The sequence below is a fragment of the Mandrillus leucophaeus genome, unplaced genomic scaffold, assembly GCF_000951045.1.
Source record: "Mandrillus leucophaeus isolate KB7577 unplaced genomic scaffold, Mleu.le_1.0 Scaffold555, whole genome shotgun sequence".
In the NCBI taxonomy this organism is placed as follows: Eukaryota; Metazoa; Chordata; class Mammalia; order Primates; family Cercopithecidae; genus Mandrillus; species Mandrillus leucophaeus.
Window position 1 is genome coordinate 848,167 of NW_012105975.1, and position 21,476 is coordinate 869,642.

The following is a 21,476-nucleotide window of genomic DNA, read 5'->3' on the forward strand; positions in this document are numbered from 1 at the left end:
TAGAAGAAGCTGGTTCCTGAAGCTCCGAAGCTGTCCCACTGGTGAAGTCGAAGGTGTGTGCCCCCAAACTCCCCAACTCGGGGTTCCCAGTCTGGAAGACAGGCAGGGACCCGTCCAGGCTCCCAAAACCTCCAAGTCATTCTGGATGGTGAGAGGGTGGGCAGGACTAGGGTGAGAAGTTTCAGGAGGCTTAAGGGAAATTTTCTGAGAAAGTTCATCCTATTTATGACTCCTCAGGGCTGTGACAAGGGGAGGGGAAAATCCAGATGGACAGACCTGAGCCGTAGGGTGGGGCCTTGGGCTAGTCCCTGCCTAGCCTGGCTCTTAGGAGCTCAAACTTTTTGAGTCTGTCTGGACACATGTACCTTGGCAAGGGATCCCCCATACACCTTGGACATCCCCCAAGGTATCCAAGGGATACCCACAGGAGAGGGAGGTACTGCAGAGCAGCTCATGTAGTACTCTAGCTTTTGTGCCAAAAGCGGGAGAAAATAAGAACTCATATGTACATGGGGCACAGAAACTCTGGAAGAAACTTAACAGTGGTGCCCTGGTGGGGGGAGAGGTGACAGCTGGATTTAGGAGTGGTACAGATATTTTCCTATATGTTTTTACATATGTATTTGAATCATGTGCATGTTTTCAAAAATGTAAATAACAAGCAACAGCAATAAAATAGAAATACTCATTTATTAAAAGAAGGTAGCCAGGGCCGGGTGCAGTGGCTCACGCCTGTAATCCTAACACTTTGGGAGGCCGAGGTGGGTGGATCATGAGGTCAGGAGTTTGAGACCAGCCTGACCAATATGGTGGAACTCCGTCTCTACTAAAAATACAAAAAAAATTAGTCGGGCATGGTGGCGCAAGCCTGTAATCACAGCTACTCAGGAGGCTGAGGCAGGAACATTGCTTAAACCCGGGAGGCAGAGCTTGCAGTGAGCTGAGATCGCGCCACTGCACTCCAGCCTGGGCAACAGAGCAAAACTCCATCACAAAAAAAAAAAAAAAAAAAAGAAGGTAGCCAAAAGGTAGCCAGAATGGGAAGTAGACAAGGATCCCTTTGAGGAGGGGCTGAGCAGAGACACTGCTCCCTGCAGGCTGCTCAGTGTGGACGCCTTCCTGGGGCCTCACATGGCAGGCTCTGGGTATTGAGGTGGGTGCCAGACACCTGTGTGTCTCCTCCCTGCTGCTGTCCCGACAGGCTCCTGGCCCCCTCCTGCACCCAGGGTGCGGGCCTGGCTGCCCCACCTTGCCCAGTAGCCAGCCTTTGGCTTAGATTGGGCTGGGGGCCCTATAGGGGGGCCTCGCTTGGGGCAGGACTGCCCAGTGCCCTGTCTTGGCACGCAGGCCAGCTTGGGGCTCCATGGCCTGGAGCAGGGAGTGGACTTGGCACAACCCATCGCACAAGCCCAGGTGAGAGCTTAAAAGCTGTCATGGTTCCGTCAACCTCTTTACCAGACAGTGGGAAGACCCGGCTCCAGAGGGCCAGGTGGTTCCCCTGCAGTGACTTGCAAGCTCGTATTTACAGAGGGGACCCATGCGTTGGATGAATCACCCAAAAAACCCAGGAGTAGTTTCTATTCCTGTAGACACCTGAAAGTCCCAGCATGCATGGCTTTTAAAAATTGTTTGTGCTTTGGTCATCCGACAGGGCCTCCCAACACCTCCAGGGCACGGCAGCTGCATCTACCAGGGTAGACTTCAGCCCAGACTTTCCTGATAGGCTGGAATCTATGAGGGCTCTCAGCTAATAGCCACCCAAGCCCACGGGTGAGTCTCAGCCCTCCCAGCCCTGAAGGTGGGAGATGCCAGGGAAATCTCTGCTTGCAGGGCCCTAGGAGGCCACAGGCCTAAGGCTGCCCCAAATCTCTGTGCAGGCCTGGGACAGAGAAGCCGAGGCTGGGGAACATGTGGGACCCCACTGACCATTCTTGCAGACACACGTGGAAGCTGAGGTCTCCTCCGAGGCTGGGCACGCAAGTCCTAAACTGGAAGTCCTAAACAGCACCACCTTCCTTTCCTTTCTGTGGGCAGCAGTTTCAAATCCTAAACCCCCGAAGTGCTGGAAGTCACGACGGCCTTTGTCAGGTGCTGAGAATGGCTGCTCCTGTGTGGTGCCCCTGTTAGAGCATCTGCGGTGTGTGAGAGGCTTCCTCTTCCAGAGGCTTCCCAGGTCTTGACACACGCAGTGTGATTTTTGGCTTTTTGGTTTTTTGTTTTGTTTTTTGGCAACTGCGGGATGGGCGTGCAGATCTTCTAAGAGGGCAGGAGAGTGTAGACCCGCCTCCTGGAATCTGCTCCCCATGTCCACACTCTAGTTCCATGCAGCCCCTCTGTAGACCCCTGAGCAAGAGCCCCTAGGCCAGACAGGGTGTCACAGGAGCCACTCAGAGCATCTGGTCCCACCCCTTTATTTCACTCACAAGGAAGTTGAGACCCAGAGAGGGGAAGTGACTCTCCCCAGAGCAGGCCGGCAGCCAGGCCTGGAGGAGAAATGACATCTCAGCCTTCTCCGCCACACCGGACCACCAACAGGTAACAGCCTCTGGGCCATTTAGAGAAACTGAGGCATGCAGCCTCTAACCTGACCTTGCTCTTGTGGACTGCAGGTAACTCTCCTAAAATCAGGGGCTCGTGTGGGCCTGGGCTTTGTGCACACCTGCCCCGATGCAGCAAGCGGTCCCAGGTGTCAGGGCAGCGGTGGCCTCCAGGCAGCCTCCGTGACAGTAGCAGCGGCAGGCAGACCTGGTTTGTCCCCGATTACGCGTGACATTTTTCTACGAACCCTCAACTTCCTCCTGATCTGAGTCAGGGTTGCAGCATCATGTCGGGTGGGGAAACCTCCCCACAGGCAGCCTGGGAGCCTTCCCTGGGGTGTGTAGCTCACTTGCCACGGCCCTCCACCAAGCCCGCTGCCCATTCCCCGGAATCTTGTTGGGAAACCACCAAGCGCCAGAGATGACACTGTCTCAGAGATCATCCTGCAGCCCTGAACAAGTGCTTATTGGGGGCCAGAAAGAGCCTACGAGCCCAGGCTCACCCACTCACCAGCTGCTTAATTTCTCTAGCCTCCATTTACCTCTCTGGGGAATGAGGCAATACACGGTTTCTTCCTCACGGGGAGTAAATGACGGGGAGGGGCGCCCTGGCTGCTATCCTATATTATAGCTGCATTGTTCTCGAACCCTAGCCAAGTGTCTCTTAGAAAGGCTGGGCAGGAAGACACAGCAGCACTTAGAACCCCAAAAATTCTAGATTCTTCCCTGCGAGCGAGAACACAAAGTCAGGACATGTCTGGCTGGCCTGGCCTCACCTGGGCTTTGCGCTGCCCGAGGCGATGGGGATGAGGGGACAGGGCAGAGCAAAGTGCCACGCACAGCTCTGTGGAAGGCAGGGTTTGCCTTTGGTTCTGAGCAGCTGTCCCAGCTCCAAAGGGAGCACCAGTGACTGTGGAGCTGCAGCAGACCCGGCCATTTGTTCCGTCATTTCTTCTTCCCCTCTTTTATGCAATAAGACCTTCCCAAGGGCAAACAGTATGTGAGGCTCAGCGATAAAGGTGAAGGGGGCATGGTCCTGGTCCTGGGGTTGCTGCAGGACAGCAGGGACACGCTCCCCCTGGGATACACTGAGGACTCTTCATGGTGCCCACTTAGGACGGCCCTGGGAAAACCATATCGGATGACGTGAGTGAATCCGGAAAGTGGGCATTTGAAGGAAGAGGTGGGATTTTCAGCAGTGGAGGAGAGAGTTCAAGGGGAAAGAAGAGCATGAGCATGCAAAGAAGTGAGGAGGGGGCTTGGCAGCTCCTGGATCCCAGATGCTCTTGCTGGTGATGCTGATGGGGGCCAGGGTGAGGGAGGAGGAGAGACTCAGAACATGAGTTCCAGAGGGTCCCTCACGGCCTGTTGGACCTTGGGTAGACTCTTTAGCATCTCTGAGCCTCACTGTCCTTATCTGTAAAATGGGCATAATTAGGGCAGCCTCCCAGGAGTGTCCTGAGTTCCTGTCGTAGAGCACTGAGCACACTGCTGACCACCTCTCATGTCCCCAAGCCGGCCCCTCCACTCTCCCAGCCCCACTCCAACACCCCCGCCCAAGCTTCAGCAACATTCAGGCATTCGGGAGATTGTGGTCATGTGCTCTGTCCCCTCTGTGTCCTGTTCCTTCTTGCATCATGGCCCCCAGACGCCTAGCTCAGGCACAGGTGGATGACTTCATTCACACTATGGTGTTAGTGGTGGATACGCTGTGTATTCTAACTGCGGCATTTTTGGGGGAGCATTCCAGGGCTCCTCAAATCCATCCCTGTGGCTGTGCCAATGCTGATTTTTGAGGCTCTGGCCCTGCCATCTCTGAGGTGGTTCACGCTACAATGCTCTGTGCAGATGACAGCCTGGCACCTGCAGGAAGGGGCCACCTTCTCAGCCGCAGACCTCCTTAGGGTGGTGATCTTCTGGTTGCTTGTGTTCTCTGGAAAGTCCAGGCCACCGAAAGAAGAAAGGTAGGTCTGGTATTTCGAGGGTTTCGAGGCCTCAGCTGTGCAGGCACCTGAGGCTGCCGCAAGTGGGACGCTGGATCCTTGAAGGTGTGGGCAGATGAGGGTACCGTGGACCACTGGCAGTTGCGGGAATCCCAGCTGCAGAATGTAGAGAGTCAGCAGTTAAGAGCCAGCACAGGCCAGGCGCTCGGGCTCACGCCTGTGATCCCAGCAGTTTGGGAGGCAGAGGTGAGAGGACTGCTTGAGCCCAGAAGTTTGAGACCAGCCTGGGCAACACAGTGAGACCTTGTCTCTACAAAAAATAAAATATTAGGCCAGGCGCAGTGGTTCATGCCTGTAATCCCAGCACTTTGGGAGGCAGGTGGATCACCTGAGGTTGGAAGTTCGAGACCAGTCTGACCAACATAGAGAAACCCCGTCTCTACTAAAAATACAAAATTAGCCAGGCCTGGCACATGCCTGTAATCCCAGCTACTCAGGAGCCTGAGGCAGGAGAATCACTTGAACCCAGGAGGCAGAGGCTGCGGTGAGCCAAGATTGCACCATTGCACTCCAGCTTGGGCAACAAGAAGGAAACTTCATCTCAAAAATAAATAAATAAATAAATAAAAGAAAAGAAAGAAAGAAAGTAAAAATTAGTTGAGTGTGGTGATGCTGTAGTCCCAGCTACTTGGAGGGCTGAGGTGGGAGGGTTGCTCAAGCCTGGGAAGTTGAGGTTGCAGTGAGCCTTGATTGTGCCACTGCACTCCAGCCTGGGTGACAACGCAAGACCCTAACTCAAACAAACAAGCAAGCAAACAAACAAACGAGCTAGCACAGTGAGGCCAGGGCTCTGGGCTCGGGGCTGAGCAGGACCTTAAGGATGGAAGAAATGAGGTGGAGCCCCCCAAGCAGAGGGAGCCAGGAGGAGAAGCAAGGCCTCTGCGCTCCACCCCAGTCCCTTTCCACACTCGACATACTTTCTCTCCTTTTCACCAAACATTGGAAAACAGCCTTATATTGAAAGAAGAGTCTACTTCAGGGTTAAATAACAACAAACAAAAACACCCTTCAGTAAGACACTGCTGTGTGTATGAATTCTCTCTACAGCACTCTGGATAAGCACCTCACCTTGCCTTTGCTTGCATACCTCTGGTAACAGAGAGTCCAACACATGATGAGGCCGCTTTGCTTTGTCTACTCTCGGACACTCTGGCTGTGAGATAGGTTTGCTTTCTGCAGCATTTGGAACCCATTCCTTTTCTGACCCGTGAAGCCTTATGGTGGAACACGTCACGAGCACTGGAGGATGGATGCCCTTGTGTCTTTCCTTCTAGGGATTAGGAGTATCTCTAGGCCTTTCCGCGTCTTCTCCCATGCTGTGGTTCCCTACCCACTCCGAGTTCAGCCCGTGCGGACAGACAGCCTTGGGTCCCAGGGTGATCAGAGCAGTGCAATGGCCATGGTCACTTCCACTCCACTTCCAGGACCTCTGAATGTAGCGTTGGCTCGCCTCGTTTCTCCCTTTCCTGTTCAAAAGAAGACTTAGGAATTCCCACTTTCATTTAAGTGGTGACTGCATTTGTGTTTTGTGTATAAATATTGTTTCTTTCCAATATTTTAGCAACGTACGTCTGATTTTGTCTCTAACTCACACGTTAAGAGGCTATGTAAGAGAATGCATAGAAATGCCTATTAAATATTAATATCATGGCGCTGCAGCTAAGTGTTCAGGACCAACAAACAGCTATTTTCTTTGTGGTCTAAGAATGAGTGTAAAATCGCCATTGCTGTCGAGGACTTGCCTGTGCTCGGGAACGGGATAAATTTTGTGAAAGACTCTGTCTATTCTTCTAAAGAGAGCATAGACCCTTGATTTACCATGTACTTCTCCCTGATCTGCCAGTCCACCTTATTAATTGGGTTGTTCAGAGCTCTAATTTCTCTGTCTATTTGATCATGGATATTCTACAGAAGGGGCACTAAGGGCTCCAGCTACACTATATTTCCATTTTTTTAAAATTTCTTTTGCATTTCCTGCATGGTCCCATTATGTACTTTTTTGCTGTGCTAATTGGAACAGAAATTGAGTGTTTTGTGTTTTCATTATTTATTGTAACTTTCACTCTTGTGGAGTCTCCATGTTGCTTTCTCAATTCTTTTTACTAAAAAAAATTACTTTGTCCTATTCCCTTCCTTTCTAGCACAAAATGTGCCTGATAAACCAAAGATTATGCTATCATTTTACTCTGTCTGTCTCTTTTCATTTTCTTGGTGCTTTTCCTCGACCAGAGATGATTGAATTTTGTTTTTTTTTAATTGATGGTTGGTTTTTAATAGATTAATATAGGGAGTATTAATAATTGTTGATAATATTTGCATAAGCCTCTGTGAGGTTGCCCCTCTGTGTTCTACATTGTGATATTACAGTTTTTTCATTTTCGGTTTCTACTGTGAATCTTCTCTTCCTTTTGTCCCGTTAAGAGAAACAAGGTAATTTAACCTAAATATTCAATTTGGAAAATATTTACGTTTTTAACTTCTTGACTCTACTGATAGCTAACCAAGCTTTGGGGGGATTCTATTTTAAACCTCTTTTCTCATCTTCATCTACTCTTCACTGTGAAGCTGGCTTTTTGTCTCTTTTATGTCGTCTTTTAGTCCTTATGTAGTACACATTTTTATGATGTGATGGCTGACCTGTGAACAGAGGAAACTTGTTTTTCATTTTTTTTTTTTTTTTTTTTTTTTAAATCATGAATCAGGTTCTTGTTGCTGTTCTCCCATCACTTGGGTGGGACTTGCTATCTCACTTGACACTTCCACATCTCTGTCTCACTTCATGCTTCGTTCCCAGCCCCATCTTGAAATGCTCATCTCTGAACCTGAAAGGTCATGCCTTATCAGCTGAGCTTTGGTGAATTCAATGCGTATCTTTTAATTTTGTGTAAACCTTGCACCCTGCCATGCCTCAAACACAAACCCAGACCGCAAGTTGTTTCTCTGATATAGAAGGAAAAAATTGAAAGCTATCCTTACTGGTCTCCTTTTTCCCCACCAAACATTTTATTTATTTTTATATATATATATAAATACATATATATATAATCTCAGGTTTTCATATTATCATTAATTAATTAGAAAAACACACCAAAAAGACGAGAGAGATAAAGGCAAAAGATTTAAAAATCACCCACCATCCAACTGCTAGAATGCAACCACTGGATGGGATGTAGAAATCTTTTTTTAGGTTTTTTGTTTGCCCCTCTATGCGTGGGTTTTTGTAATTTTAATCACAGTTGAAATCATTCTGAATGTGTCTAATTCTACAGTTTGTGGGGTTTTTACTGAACATAATCAGCATAAACATAACAGTCAGACAGAAAATTTTTCCATTGAGTAAATTTACCACAGTGAAATTAACCTCTTGTTGGCATTTAAATGTGTATGTATTTTTTACTATCAGAAAAAAATAATGTGGTAATACATTGAGGCAAAGAAGAAGAAGAAGAAGAAAAAAATGCTAAGGTGGACATATTTTTGTACACAATTTTTCTTCTTTCATATAATTTACTTAAGGTGAATTCTCAGAATCACTGGATTAAAGTCATATGATTTTCATGGCTTGTAATAGAAATGATCAGATCCCAAAAGTTGTGTGCTAATTTGTACGCTTACCAGCATATTGGTGACTGGTTTCACAGAACCCTTGCCAAATTCTTTGTTAAATTTGATAAGCAAAAATGTTATCTCTTTGTAAATCCTCTTCTGGGAACTGCCTGTGTCATTGGCTTATTCATCTATTGTTGGTCTTGATATTATTCATTTTAATATTCTCTTCACAGAGAAAGAACGTCATTTATCTAACATTGGTTGTGTTTTGTTTCTTCGAGTATATTATTTGATGTTAAGACTTTTTAGCAAAAAGACATTTTTTTTGCGCAGTCAAACCTGTCCTGTTTATTTTCTTTTACTTTGATTTTCAGTTATACTAAGTTGACAAAGAGCTTTTTCCCTTAGTGATTTTATAAGTTGTTTATTAAATTTTCATCTAGTTTTTCTACGGTTTGATTGTTTTGAAATGTAATTCCTTAATGAATTTGGAATTTCTTTTGAGATGCCGTTTAAGATGAGACTCTAAGTTGGTTTTACTGCCAAATTGTTAACTGACAGTCTTAACATAATTTCTTAACTAAGCCTTCCCTTTGTATTATTGATTTTTTGGGGAATGCCTCATTTATTCTTGTTCCTGTTAAATGTGTTAGTGCATAGTCTTGAGATTTCTGGGTGTTAGCAAATGTCTGATTTCAACAAGAATGTCCTTATTATTTTACCATTAAATACAAAGTTGCCATTGGTGTGAGCAATGTACTCTTTGTAAGAAGTACTTCCCTATTCCGTTAGTTAAATAACTCTGACAAACTGTACAATTGGATGACTTTTTATTTTTGCTTTAACGATGTGATACAAGACATTAATTGATTTCCTAACACTGAAACTATCTTATATTTCTACAGTAAATCTGATTTGTCATGATGATTTATAATTTTAATGTACTGAATTCCATCTAGTAATATTTTAATTAGAATGTTTGCATATATATTCATAATTGTATTTTGAGCAACTTTGTCTCTTGTGCTGAGTTTTGATATTTGGATGTTAGTTTAATAGAAATTCGTTAATACTATGTTCTGAAATACTTTATGGGGTACAGGGATTATCTGTTGCTTGAAAATTTGAAATAAGCTAAAGCCTATTTTAAGAGTAATTCTTTGATAATATTTTCAGTTTCTTTTATGGATATTGGTCTAGTCAACACTTCTATTTGCTCTTGGGCCAAACCTTGTATAGATGGTGGTAAATCAACAACTACATCAAGGTTTTTAAACAGATCAACACACAAGTAATAATGCATTTTCTTGCTGTTTTTGCTCTCCTCTCTAACTAAGCTTAATGCCTTCTTTCTTATTTCTAGTTATGACCGTTTGAGTCCTTTCTTCTTGATCATAGTTGTTAGAGATATAGGTATTGCTTCGTTTATTGCTTCTGCTCCAAAGGAACCACCTATTAAATGTGTCGGTTCTGATATTTTCTCTTTTCTAATTCATTTATTTCTGCTTTTATCTTTATACTTTTTCCTGATTTCCCTAAGACGCTTTTTCCCTAAATGCTCAAGTTAAGTGCTTAATTCATTTATTTAGTTTCCTTAAAGAAAATTAAAGCAGTTAGGGCAATGTATTTATCTCTGAGAATAGTTTTTGGCTGTATCCTGTGAATTTTTTTTTTTTTAAACAACAAATCCAAAAAGGTCTTGCTATTCTTCCCATGTATTTGGTTTTGTAGTTCTCACTTTATTTTTAAATAGCCATTGTTATTATTATTATTATTATTTTGAGACAGAGTCTTACTTTGTTGCCCAGGCTAGAGTACAGTGGCATGATCACAGGTCACTGCAGCCTCGACCTCTTGGGCTCAAGCCATCCCCTTGCCTTAACCTCTGCCTCTGAGTAGCTGGGACTATATAGGCACAAGCCACCATATCCAGCTAATTTTTTTTTTTTTTTTTTTGACGGAGTCTCGCTCTGTCGCCCAGGCTGGAGTGCAGTCGCGTGATCTCGGCTCACTGCAACTCCGCCTCCCGGGTTCATGCCATTCTCCTGCCTCAGCCTCCTGAGTAGCTGGGACTACAGGCGTCTGCCATCACGCCCGGCTAATTTTTTTTTTTTTTTTTTTTTGTATTTTTAGTAGAGACAGGGTTTCACCGTGTTAGCTGGGATGGTCTGGATCTCCTGGCCTTGTGATCCGCCCAGCTAATTTTTTAAAAAAAATTTTGTAGAGACAGAGGTTTCACTGTGTTGTGAGGTTGATCTCAAACTCCTGGGTTCAAGCAGTCCTCCCTCCTTTGCCTCCCAAAGTGCTAGGATTACAGGCGTGAGCCACTGCACTCGGGCGGGCTGTATTTTTATTTTCTAGGTCTTTGTATGCAGTCAGAGAGTACAGCCAAAATAATTTCTGTATTTTTTTAACGGATGGTTTTGCTCTTTTAAGGTAGATAATTCATTTTCAGCAAGTGTTTTTTGGCTGTTTGAGAAAAAAAAATGGATTACCTATTTGTTTAAAACCAAACCCAAGAGTCATTAATTAAACTGTATTAATCATATTATTTATATAATTCTATGTCCTAATTTATATTTGTTCTAATCTACAGTATATGAAAATCTGACACTGCAATTTGTTTTTGCCAATGGCTCCTTGAATTCCAAGAATTGTACCTGATGTACTTTTGTATACCACCATTCGGTGTATAAGATTACTACATTTGCCCTCACAATTGAGTTTTTATTTTATTCTATAAAAATAAGCTTCTTAATCCTGATGAGCAATTTTGTCCTGCAATTCTATAAGTCTAGTTATGAATATTACCTCCCTGTCTTTCTTTTTGTTTGTATTTGTCTGTTCCATCGTCACAGGACTTTTAGGTGGAACATTTCTGTGTCATTTAAGTGTACTCTTTCTAAGAGCAAACAGTTATATTTTATTTTTTAATTGAGAATATTAGTAAAATTTGATTTTTTTGCACTTATTATTGTAATTTCTATGCTGTTTCTTTTCCTGTTATATTCACTCCTTTGCTATGTAGTCTATTTTGTTTCTTTTCATCTTCTTTAGTAATTTTGAAGGTAGGCATCACATTTTTAATAGTGGTTACTTTAAGGTTCTCAAGAATCTGACACATATTCCTGTAATTATTGAAGTAAAAAAATAAACAGAACAGAAATATTAGCAATAGAGCCCTTTGCTTCACCCCAGGCACTTACTATTACCCTCCATTGTCCCCACCCCTACAACACAAGAACATTCTTCCTGCTTTGTTAATTTATCCACAATATTAAGACTTGTCTGTTTCTAGGGACATGGATCATCTCTTTTTTTTTTCTTAAAGAGAAGGTCTGACTCTGTCACCCAGGGTGGAGTGCAGTGGCATGATCATGGCTCACTGCAGCCTCAAACTCCTGGGCTCAAGCAATCCTCCCACACAGCCACCCAAATGGTTGGGGACCACAGGCACGAGCCACCACGCCCTACTAATTAAGGTTTTTTTTTTTTTTTTTTGTAGAGATGGGGTTTCACTATGTTGCCCAGGTGGGTCTCAAACTCCTGGGCTCAAGCGATCCTCCCACACAGCCTCACAAATAGTTGGGGACCACAGGCACAAGCCACCACACCCTACTAATTTAAAAAAAATTTTTTTTTTTTTTGGAGAGATGAGATTTCACTATGCTGCCCAGGCTGGTCTCAAACTCCTGGGCTCGAGTGATCCTTCAACCTTGGCCTCCCAAATTGCTGGGATTACAGGTGTGAGTCACTAGTCCAGCCAGATAATCTCTTCTGGTTTTTTTTCTTTTAATTTTAAATCTGTAACTATATTCATCGTACCTTATGTCTCTTTCCACAGTTTCCTGCTTTCAATTCAATGCTCAGTTCCAAGCTTTTCTACCTTGATGTTTTCATCCTTGCACTCTTCTCAGTAATGATCTCTTGGAGGCCTAAAGTTTTGGGGTGATTATTTTTCTAGAGGCCGCATCCACCTGAGACTTGCTTTTTGCATTCTTTATGCAGGAACACCTGTTGGATACGAAATTCTTGCACCCAGATCTTCTCCCTCAAGGCTCTTCTGGTGTTACTTATTTTTTCAGAGATTTCCAAGGAACTTGGTTTGTTTATTCATGGATGTTTGGGAGGCTCTGTCTTGGTGACATTTAAACATGTCAGCGGGACATTCAGAGGTGTCAGCAGGGCCCCTGGGAGTGGCTCTCTGCATAGCTTTTGCACGAAACATGGAGCTTCATCTCCTGTGTTGTCTCATTTACTCCACGGTTCGATTTAGCCCCACCTGGCTGCTGCTGACTCACAATGGTTTGGGGTCCTTTCACTCCATTCACAGATGCTATTTGCTTGACCCATTACCTTTGCTCACTCAATGCTATTTCCTTCTGGAGGAGGCTGGGACTGCCCCATTCCAGTCCTCCAGGAGGCGAAGGTGCCCACCCATCCCTGCTGCAGATGGTAGAAAGGCAGCACTCCACAGATGGTGCTGCTGGGATGGAAACTGAGAGTGTCTCCACTGCTGCCTGTGACACAGATCCCAACATCAATGGCAGCATCGGGATGGCCCCTTGGCAGCTATGCAGGGGTGCTGCTGAGACCTCCCTGGAATTCCAGAAAGCCCACTCCCAGGGTCCCTGACCACAGTCAGTGCAGCTCTGCTGCTTCCGGTCCATGGTGACATTGATGCTGATGCCACTCTCCTTGGGCTGCTCCCAGACAGTGTCTGAGCCCGGCAGAGGCACTAGCCTAGGACGATTTCTGCAGATGTGGGGCTCCTCCAAGAGGCAGCCTTTGCTCAGAGATGCCCCATGGCTTGGCCAAGAAGGGCTGAAATCTGCACTGCTGTCTGAAGTCCTTCCCACCTTGTCCTTCCTTCCCTCTCTCCTTCCACAGAGTCAGACCTGTAGGTGGTCTGAAGGCTCACCCCACCTCCTCCTGCTCCCTCTCCCCGCTATCCTTCACGGACACTTCCCCTGTGCAATCTCTGAGCTGTCTAACACTGTCTTAGCATCTGCTTCTCAGGGAACCTGAAGGGACTCAGCCTCCTACCCAGCCAACTATAGTACCATTGCTTGATTGGGGTGGACCCCTGGGTTGGCCAGAACAGGAGCTGCTAATGGAATGGCCCCATACCACAGGTCAAATGGTGCTAGTTGCTGTTCCCCTACCCCGTTCCCCTCCCCCACCCACAAGTAGACTGGTTTTTATTAGCAAACTTCTTTGAGAAGGATGACTGTTTCATCTCTTGCTGCAGTTTGGAGTGCGTTGATGCCTTTTTATCTTACTTCAGTGAAGCTCCTGATTTTTTTGAAAAAGATTCAAAAAGATGGTTTCCTTGGACTTTCAGAAGGAATTCAGATTAATTTTTCAGATTCTCTTCTCACTCTGCCATTAGCTAGCAGTATTTTTTCAACCTAATTTCTTCTTGCCAGCCCATAGAGTGCCTTCTCTGGCTTCAAAGACTACCCTCTGAGAAGCTTCCATTTGAAGTCTGTCAGTAATTCAAATGTGACCTTTAGAATAATCCTACTGGGGAATACTGATGGCCAAATTGTATCTATGAATATACCTGCTACTGTCAATGGAGACTCATCCCAGCATCCAAGGTTGTGTGCTTTCTGTCAGACCACTTTCCTCCTGTTGTTATTCATTTGTTGCCCCAATTCAACCACACATTGCGTCTGGGTTTGGGTTGAACTTTGAGCATCACTGATTTTTTTTCTTGGCCACTTTGAACCACCAGCAATATGCTGGACTCACCCATGGAGTCGGCTGGTAACAGTTGACAGTAAGGGCCTCTGAATGTTGAGTTTTTGTCATTGGTGGCTGCTTTTTCTTAATTGGTTAGTGTGACCCAGACAAAGATAGATGTCCTCAGTTCCTTTTTCAAAATCTTATTGGATATCTTTGCACATAAACTTATATTCACTCTTATTTTTGCGGTTCTTGGTTTTCTGCTGTTTCTGGTCTTGAAGGCAACTTCTCCAAGCCAATTCCATCTTCCTCTTTGGTGTTGCAACATTTCATATTTAGACCCGAACTGGGCTTTGACCTGCTTTTCTCATCATTTTTGAAATTTACCTTGTGAGTTCCAAGCTATTCTAGTAATTTTGTGAGCTAGGCCTGTGGCCATTTCAGCATGTTTAGTGAGGAGGTGGCCAGCACAGCTTGCAGATTCTGAGCATCCAGAGTAGGACCAGTGACTACTGCACACCCCCAGGGGGCACCATCCCCACAGACCACAGGACACCAAGGCTTTGAATAAGAGGAAGTACATTTTCCTAGATCTCTCTTTACATAAATCTGTGAGAAAAGTTAACATATTGGAAACCACAGAATCTTTAGAGCCACCAAATCAAGTAATGCATGTTAAATGTTTTGTGCATAGTGCTCAGTGGATGATATATATGTACCTATAAATATCTATCTATATATATCGGTTTTCTTTTTCATTAGGGATCAGAGAGGGCTTGGGAATGGTATTACAGATAAGATCTTAAAAAATACGCCAATTTTTTCCTCCCACAGGCCCCCAGTAGTGATGAAAACCAATAGTAGAATGAGAATTCGGTTAGCAATAGCAGCACAGCAAAGAAATAAGTCACAGGAATGCTTATTGTGGAATTCGTTGTTTCCTGGTAAAACACTAGAAACCTAAATGTTTATGAATAGGCTACTGACTAAATGAGCTTTTGTATACCTACATAATGGAAGGCAAACAAGCCATTCATATATTCTGATATAGACCAACATCCAAGAAACATTGTTGACTGAAAAAGCAAGGGACAGAAGCTGTATGTATATTATTTCCAAATTTTAAAGAAGTCATACACGTATATGTATGCATGCATGTATTTGCATATATGCATCTACTTAGAAAATGTCTGGGAGGAGTATGCAAGAAGCTGTAAGCCATGCTGCCTTCAGAAAGGACAGTTGAGGCCTTAGGGTACAATGGAGGCTGACTTTCCTATGCATGTTCTTTTGTTCTGTTTGAATATCTTATTGAGTGCATGGAATACTTTAAAAATTAGTAACAAGCTATGAAAAATAATAACAGAAGCTTTAATTAATAACAGAAGTTTTAAGAACAGGTGCGGGGCCTCCCGCCTGTAATCCCAGCACTTTGGGAGGCCGAGGTGGGAGGATCACCTGAGGTCAGGAGTTCGAGACCAGCCTAGTCAACATGGTGAAACCTCATCTCTACTGAAAATACAAAAAATTAGCCGGGCATGGTGGAGCGTGGTGGCGCAGGCCTGCAATCCCAGCTATGAAGGAGACTGAGGCAGGAGAATCACTTGAACTTAGGAGGCAGAGGTTGCAGTGAGCCGAGATCGTGCCACTGCACTCCAGCCTGGGCGACAGAGGGAGACTCTATCTCAAAAAAAAAAAAAAAATAATAATAATGGCTGCAGTGGTCTCTAGTATAGAATTCTCTGGTGGGAGTCCATGCTGATGTCTCCTGCCTGGTACATCAGTATCTTGGGATCTTAGCCCCTACTGGTCAGGAAGTCATGGAAGGTGAGAGAAGCACAGGAAGGCAGGTCTCACGGCACGACCCGGCTACACTTGCTCACCCAGCTGCTTGCTGCCGAAGTGGTTAAGGAAGACGCCAGGCATGAATGTCCTTTCCATGCCATGCCCCAGTGCTCTAGTGAATGTGGCATGTTCCATATCTAAGGCCAGTCCAAGTCGAGTACACCAGCAGCGTGGCCTCACTTGTGGGGAGAGGGAAGAGTGGGTGAGAAAGGAGGGAGTGGGGAGGTGGGCACAGGTGGGCTAGTGGGGAGAGGGTGGAAGTTGGGTCATATTTGAGTCATCTTTCTACCAGCCTGGTTCTGGACGCCTGGGTTGAACAGTTGGTTTTGTTCTGCTCTAGAGCTACATACCTTAATAAAGAACCCTACAATGGCACTCACCCCCTCACCCCAAATTGGCCAGGTTTGGACCACACCCCTGTGCAACCACACCTATAGCCTTGGTCCTCCTGTCCCTGAGGCCACTTCTAATTTTCTGCCTGACTAAAGGCCTTTCCTCGCCCTGTGGAGACCTCAGGGCCCCACTCCATTCCCTCTGGGAATGCCCTTTCTCCCACATCTTTCCATTTTCTGTCTGGTTTTCCCTTTGGGGAACAAGAGGCTGCAGCAGCTGCAGACCTTTTATCTTGGCAAATATGAATCCCTGACAAGGGACTCCAACCCTCTGCCTGGAAACCCAAGCAAAAGTTGTGTTGCTTATCATGTTCTTGGAGAGTCAAATGTCTGTCCCTGAGCCAATGAACTAACCAACTACTGTGTCCAGAGGAATGCAATGCTCTGGTGCCAATCATCCCTGGTTGCAGGTTAACTGTGTCCAACCATCAGGAAAGTGGGTCGGGGGAGGACAAAGGGGATAAGAGGAGCTGAATCCTGGAAACAGCATTTGAATCCCTGGTCCAGTTGCTCCTGAAGTCAGCCTTACCCTAGTTTCCATATTTTCCATTATGTGAAACTCTCTCTTTGCTTCAGCCTGTTTGGGTCTGGGTATGTGCTTTTACTTCTTTCAACAAAAGGAGTTCTGATTTAAAAGATAGATGTCCATGCACAGCAGGGTTCTATATTTGTCAAAGAAAAATGTGTGTATGGTAGAAAGAGAGTGAGAAAGCGAGTCTGGAATGATATACACAAAAAGTAACATGTGCATCTGGGCAGCAGGATTAAAGGTAATTTTTCTTTTCTGTATTCTAGTTGTGATTCAGTGGGCACGAATTGCTGTATGATGCTGGGGAGGTGTTTGTGATTCTTGACAAAGTCATTTGAATCTATCGCTTCAAGAGAGTGAAAGGAGCCCCGTCTGATCTGTTGGTGTTGTAGGAAGAAACATGAGTCAGCCAAACACCAGTGGTGACTGCCTGTTTGATGGCGTCAATGAGCTGATGAAAAGCCTACAGTTTGCAGTCCACATCCCCACCTTCGTCCTGGGCCTGATCCTCAACCTGCTGGCCATCCATGGCTTCAGCACCTTCCTTAAGAACAGGTGGCCCGATTATGCTGCCACCTCCATCTACATGATCAACCTGGCAGTCTTTGACCTGCTGCTGGTGCTCTCCCTCCCATTCAAGATGTCCCTGTCCCAGGTACAGTCCCCCTACCCGTTCCTGTGCACCCTGGTGGAGTGCCTTTACTTCGTCAGCATGTACGGAAGCGTCTTCACCATCTGCTTCATCAGCATGGACCGGTTCTTGGCCATCCGGTACCCACTCCTGGTCAACCACCTCCGGTCCCCCAGGAAGATCTTTGGGATCTGCTGCACCATTTGGGTCCTGGTGTGGACTGGGAGCATCCCTATCTATAGTTTCCATGGGAAAGTGGAAAAATACATGTGCTTCCACAACATGTCTGACGATACCTGGAGTGCCAAGGTCTTCTTCCCACTGGAGGTGTTTGGCTTCCTCCTTCCCATGGGCATCATGGGCTTCTGCTCCTCCAGGAGCATCCACATCCTGCTGGGCCGCCGAGACCACACCCAGGACTGGGTGCAGCAGAGAGCCTGCATCTACAGCATCGCAGTCAGCCTGGCTGTCTTCGTGGTCTCCTTCCTCCCAGTCCACCTGGGGTTCTTCCTTCAGTTCCTGGTGAGAAATGGCTTTATCGTAGAGTGCAGAGCCAAGCAGAGCATCAGCTTCTTCTTGCAATTGTCCATGTGTTTCTCCAACGTCAACTGCTGCCTGGATGTTTTCTGCTACTACTTTGTCATCAAAGAATTCCGCATGAACATCAGGGCCCACCGGCCTTCCAGGGTCCAGCTGGTCCTGCAGGACACCACGATCTCTCGGGGCTAACAGAAGGACATCCTGTTCAGGGGAAGGAAGCCCTGGCCCTGAATTCTAGTAACGGATATTGCGTTCCAGGGTTTTGATGTGGAGGGATGATCCACGCCATCTTTACTGATGTGCTTCCCTTTGATGCCCATTGAGTGCTAGCTTTGCTCATTGTACCCCAAAGACCTTTTTTCCAGTGCCCAGACAGCTCCACATATACCACCCAGTGTTCAGGGATCTCTGAAGAACCCACAAACCAGGTCAATTACTGATTTCTAAGTCCGAAAACTATACAGCAGAAGAATTGAGAAAGAGAATGAGACCATGTGAACAAGGCTGTTTCCAACTCTCCCCATTTTCCTGTTCGACTGGGAGGTTCTGGAAAGAAAGAGAGAGAAAGGGAGAGGACGTAGAGGAGGGAGCCAAGAGAGTCAGTTATGGGGGAGAGTGTCTTGGGCAGAGGTGGGGTGGTAGGGATGAATGAAGCCCCTTTTTAGTTTGGGTGTCCCAGGACGGAGCAGACTTGCATTTTCCAGTCCCTTCTGGAGCTGTGTTGCCAAAAGCCTCACTGAGATGACAGCAAGTGAGAGTGGTGTTGGGGCTGGGCAAGTATGCATGGATCACCCCATGTTTCCAGTGGGCCTCAGAAAGGTGAAGGAAGCCAGCCACACCTTTCTGTGCCCATGAGAAGACTGCAGAATGACTGAGTGGGGGTGTTGATGACATTCAAGAGCCATGAGGGGAGGGGAGAGAACACTCCTGGGGAAGGAAGAAGACAGGCCCAGGGCTGGAAGCACACAACCCCTCCCCCACTACCATCAGGGTGTCCACAGCAGGGAGTGTTGGTACTGGCCCCGGGCGAGGAGAGGCAGTGGGAGATGGCCTGGGAGAGGGGAGACTCCTGACCTGCTTTCTGTCTTGAACAGACTGGGAAGCTGCTCATTCCATCTAGCTTGCTTGAAAACAACGGCAAAGAATCAGGCCTGCCTTGGTTCCACCATAGGAGGGTGGAGGAGGTGCTGTCTTACTCACCTGCATCCTGGCTGGGCAGTTGGCACTGCCCATGGAACCGTTCCTCCCTGCCAGTTGGGAGGGAGAAGATGAGGCAGCCAGGCACAAGGGTGTGGCCTTGAGAAAGAAGGCAAGGCGGGGGGTCCCTGCAGGTCCCAGGAAACTGTAAACAATTGAGTCATTCCTGGATGGCTTCTCGAAGAATCTGGAGGAGTGCAAGTGACAGCGGAAGCCTCCCAGTGACTCAGCTGCTCCGGAGAGTGAAATGATGAGAAGGATCCACTGTGGGGTGGTTTTGCATGACAGAGCGAGTGGGGTGAGGAGTAACTGATGAGACTCCATGTGAGCAAGGTCTTTAGGAGGAAAAGCAACTGCGGTCTACTTGTAGGATCTGGGCTCAGTGGGGGCGGAAGGGCTTGGGAGGGGTGGCGGCCTGAAGGGAAGAAGAGAGGCATTTGGATAAACCAGGACCTGTGGGGAGGAGGAGGAAGAGGAGGAGGAAAAGGAGGGGAAGCTGAGCATTGGCCCTAGGCTTGAAGCCTGCAGGGAGTGCTGGATAGGTGGGGAACCTGGCCGAGCTGCTTCCTGCCTGAGAGCCTTTCCTGGCTGGCCTAAGAGCCATGGACAGGCAGGAGTTGCCTTCTCAGGAGCAGCCCCCACTGTTGCTGTGCTCAGGTGGCACTCTGTACACCTCCTCCTAGGTGGATGGAGGGAAGGGTGAGGAAGAGAGCGTCAATGAAGGGGTGGAAGTGGATGTGGAGGAGTGACCAGACCAGACCAGACGAGAGGAATCAGAGGCTCAGGCCCCCTGGGCTGGGCCTCTAGGAACCACAGCCACAGAGTCAGGCTCTGCAGACCCAGAGGTAAGGCTGCCTGACTGCCCCAAGTCCCAGACACACTCCTCTCCTTGCCTGCAGGCTGCCCTGTCCCATGGCTACCGTAGACAGAGACACCACCCATGATACTCTAAGGAAGCCAGACTTTTGCATGCAACAGGGCATTTGGGACTCGTTCGGGTCAGAGTCCATGGGTGGTGGAATTAGGGACAACCCTCCTCCCACTTCTTTCTCTGCACGAGGAGTTGGGAGCCTGCCTGGTGGAGCTGAGTGATGCCCTTCATGTGCACTTGGGTCTACCAATGTGCTTAGGGCCAGATGTGCTTCCTAAGAGACAGGGGTGGGTGGACCTGACCTCCTATCATCCCCAGCGATGTTCAAACATAAAATCTTATCTACGTGCAGCATGACTCTGTCCAGGTGACAGAAAGGGCTCCAGACTGCTGAGAGGAACTGACCATGGAGGGAGGGACAGGGAGGGGACCAGGACCCATGAGGTGCATGACTGAAAGAGGTAGGTCCTCGGAGGGTATCAGCAGTCTCAGTGTGATGTGACAACTGGGACCTGGGAGGGAGCCAGGACCCATGAGGTGCATGAATGAAAGAGGTAGGTCCTCCGAGGGTATCAGCAGTCTCAGTGTGATGTGACAACTGGGACCCATGGGTGGGCCCTGAGGACCCCTGACCCGTCCCAAAACACTGTGGGAAGAAGGGCCTCTTCTCCATGGGGACCCGTGTCTGTGGGAGCGGGCACAGGTCCATGCTGCAGGCCACTATGGCTGCTCAGCAGGAGGGCCGAGAGTTTGGACCCACATGGCTGCAACCCAAGTTGGCCCATAATCAGCAGTGGGGCCCAGCGGCACAGGAGGGGTGGAGGGTTAGCACTGGAAAAAAAGACTTGATTAATCTGATTCGCTAAATAAATAGATTCATGTGATGCCATGTGACCTTGTCTTGGACTAAGCTTACTGGGCCCGGAGAAGAGCAGGCCCCAGATGGCCCCTGCCAGGTCACCCAACAATCTTGGTCTCTTCAGCAGCCACCTGGCCACCAAGTGTGGGGCTGCAGGGAGTGGCCCTCCCTGCTCAGGAGCGCAGCTGGGCCTGCCCAGGCGACCAGGGGCCAGATCCTTTGGGGTCTAGTTGCCACTCCCCCACATCTACATGGGTGCTTGGTTCTCTGTGGTAGCAGCCAGGCTGCACAGACCCCACATACCCGGCTGCAGTCGACCCCACCCTGTCCCTGCCACCTTGTCCCACCACCACCTTGTCACACTGCCACTGTGACACTGCAGCTGCTTCCACAGGCCCTGGCTGCTCTGCATACACGGGGGTGGGGGGCCCAGTACAAGAGACCTGCTAACCAACTGAGGGGCTGAAGATACAGGGCCAGTGTCTACAGGTCTTCCACGGTGGCCCTTCCCTCCCTTCTCTGACCTTCTATGGTGGGAATCCGACTTTCCCACGGTGGATTCTCCTAGGTTCTTCTCTGCACTTCGCAATGATTTTTGCTAGCCTGTGGAGAGCTCCCGGAAGCTGTGAACTGCTAGGCTCTGGCCTGGGCCACTCTGTCCTCAGGTCCCCACAATCCTGAGCACAGCTGATCACGACCTGGTTGCTAAGGGCCAAGGGGGACATCTTTGCTCCATCTAACCATCTCCTACTAATCTAGGAGCCACCCCCCATGTAGGCCATGTCCCCTTGGGGGTAGTGACCACCTCCTCTTGGCCCCCAGGGAGGATTTG

The 21,476-nt window shown here is 47.4% G+C and overlaps 1 protein-coding gene across 1 annotated transcript; it reads left to right on the plus strand.

Annotated features, from left to right (window-relative positions):
• The first annotated feature begins 2,478 nt into the window (after positions 1–2,478).
• On the plus strand, positions 2,479–18,276 carry GPR55 (G protein-coupled receptor 55). Its single transcript, XM_011998084.1, has 2 exons — positions 2,479–2,535; positions 16,813–18,276. Exon 2 carries the CDS (start codon positions 16,947–16,949, stop codon positions 17,904–17,906), a length of 960 nt encoding a protein of 319 aa, XP_011853474.1. The 5' UTR covers positions 2,479–2,535; positions 16,813–16,946; the 3' UTR covers positions 17,907–18,276.
• The last annotated feature ends 3,200 nt before the right edge of the window (positions 18,277–21,476 follow it).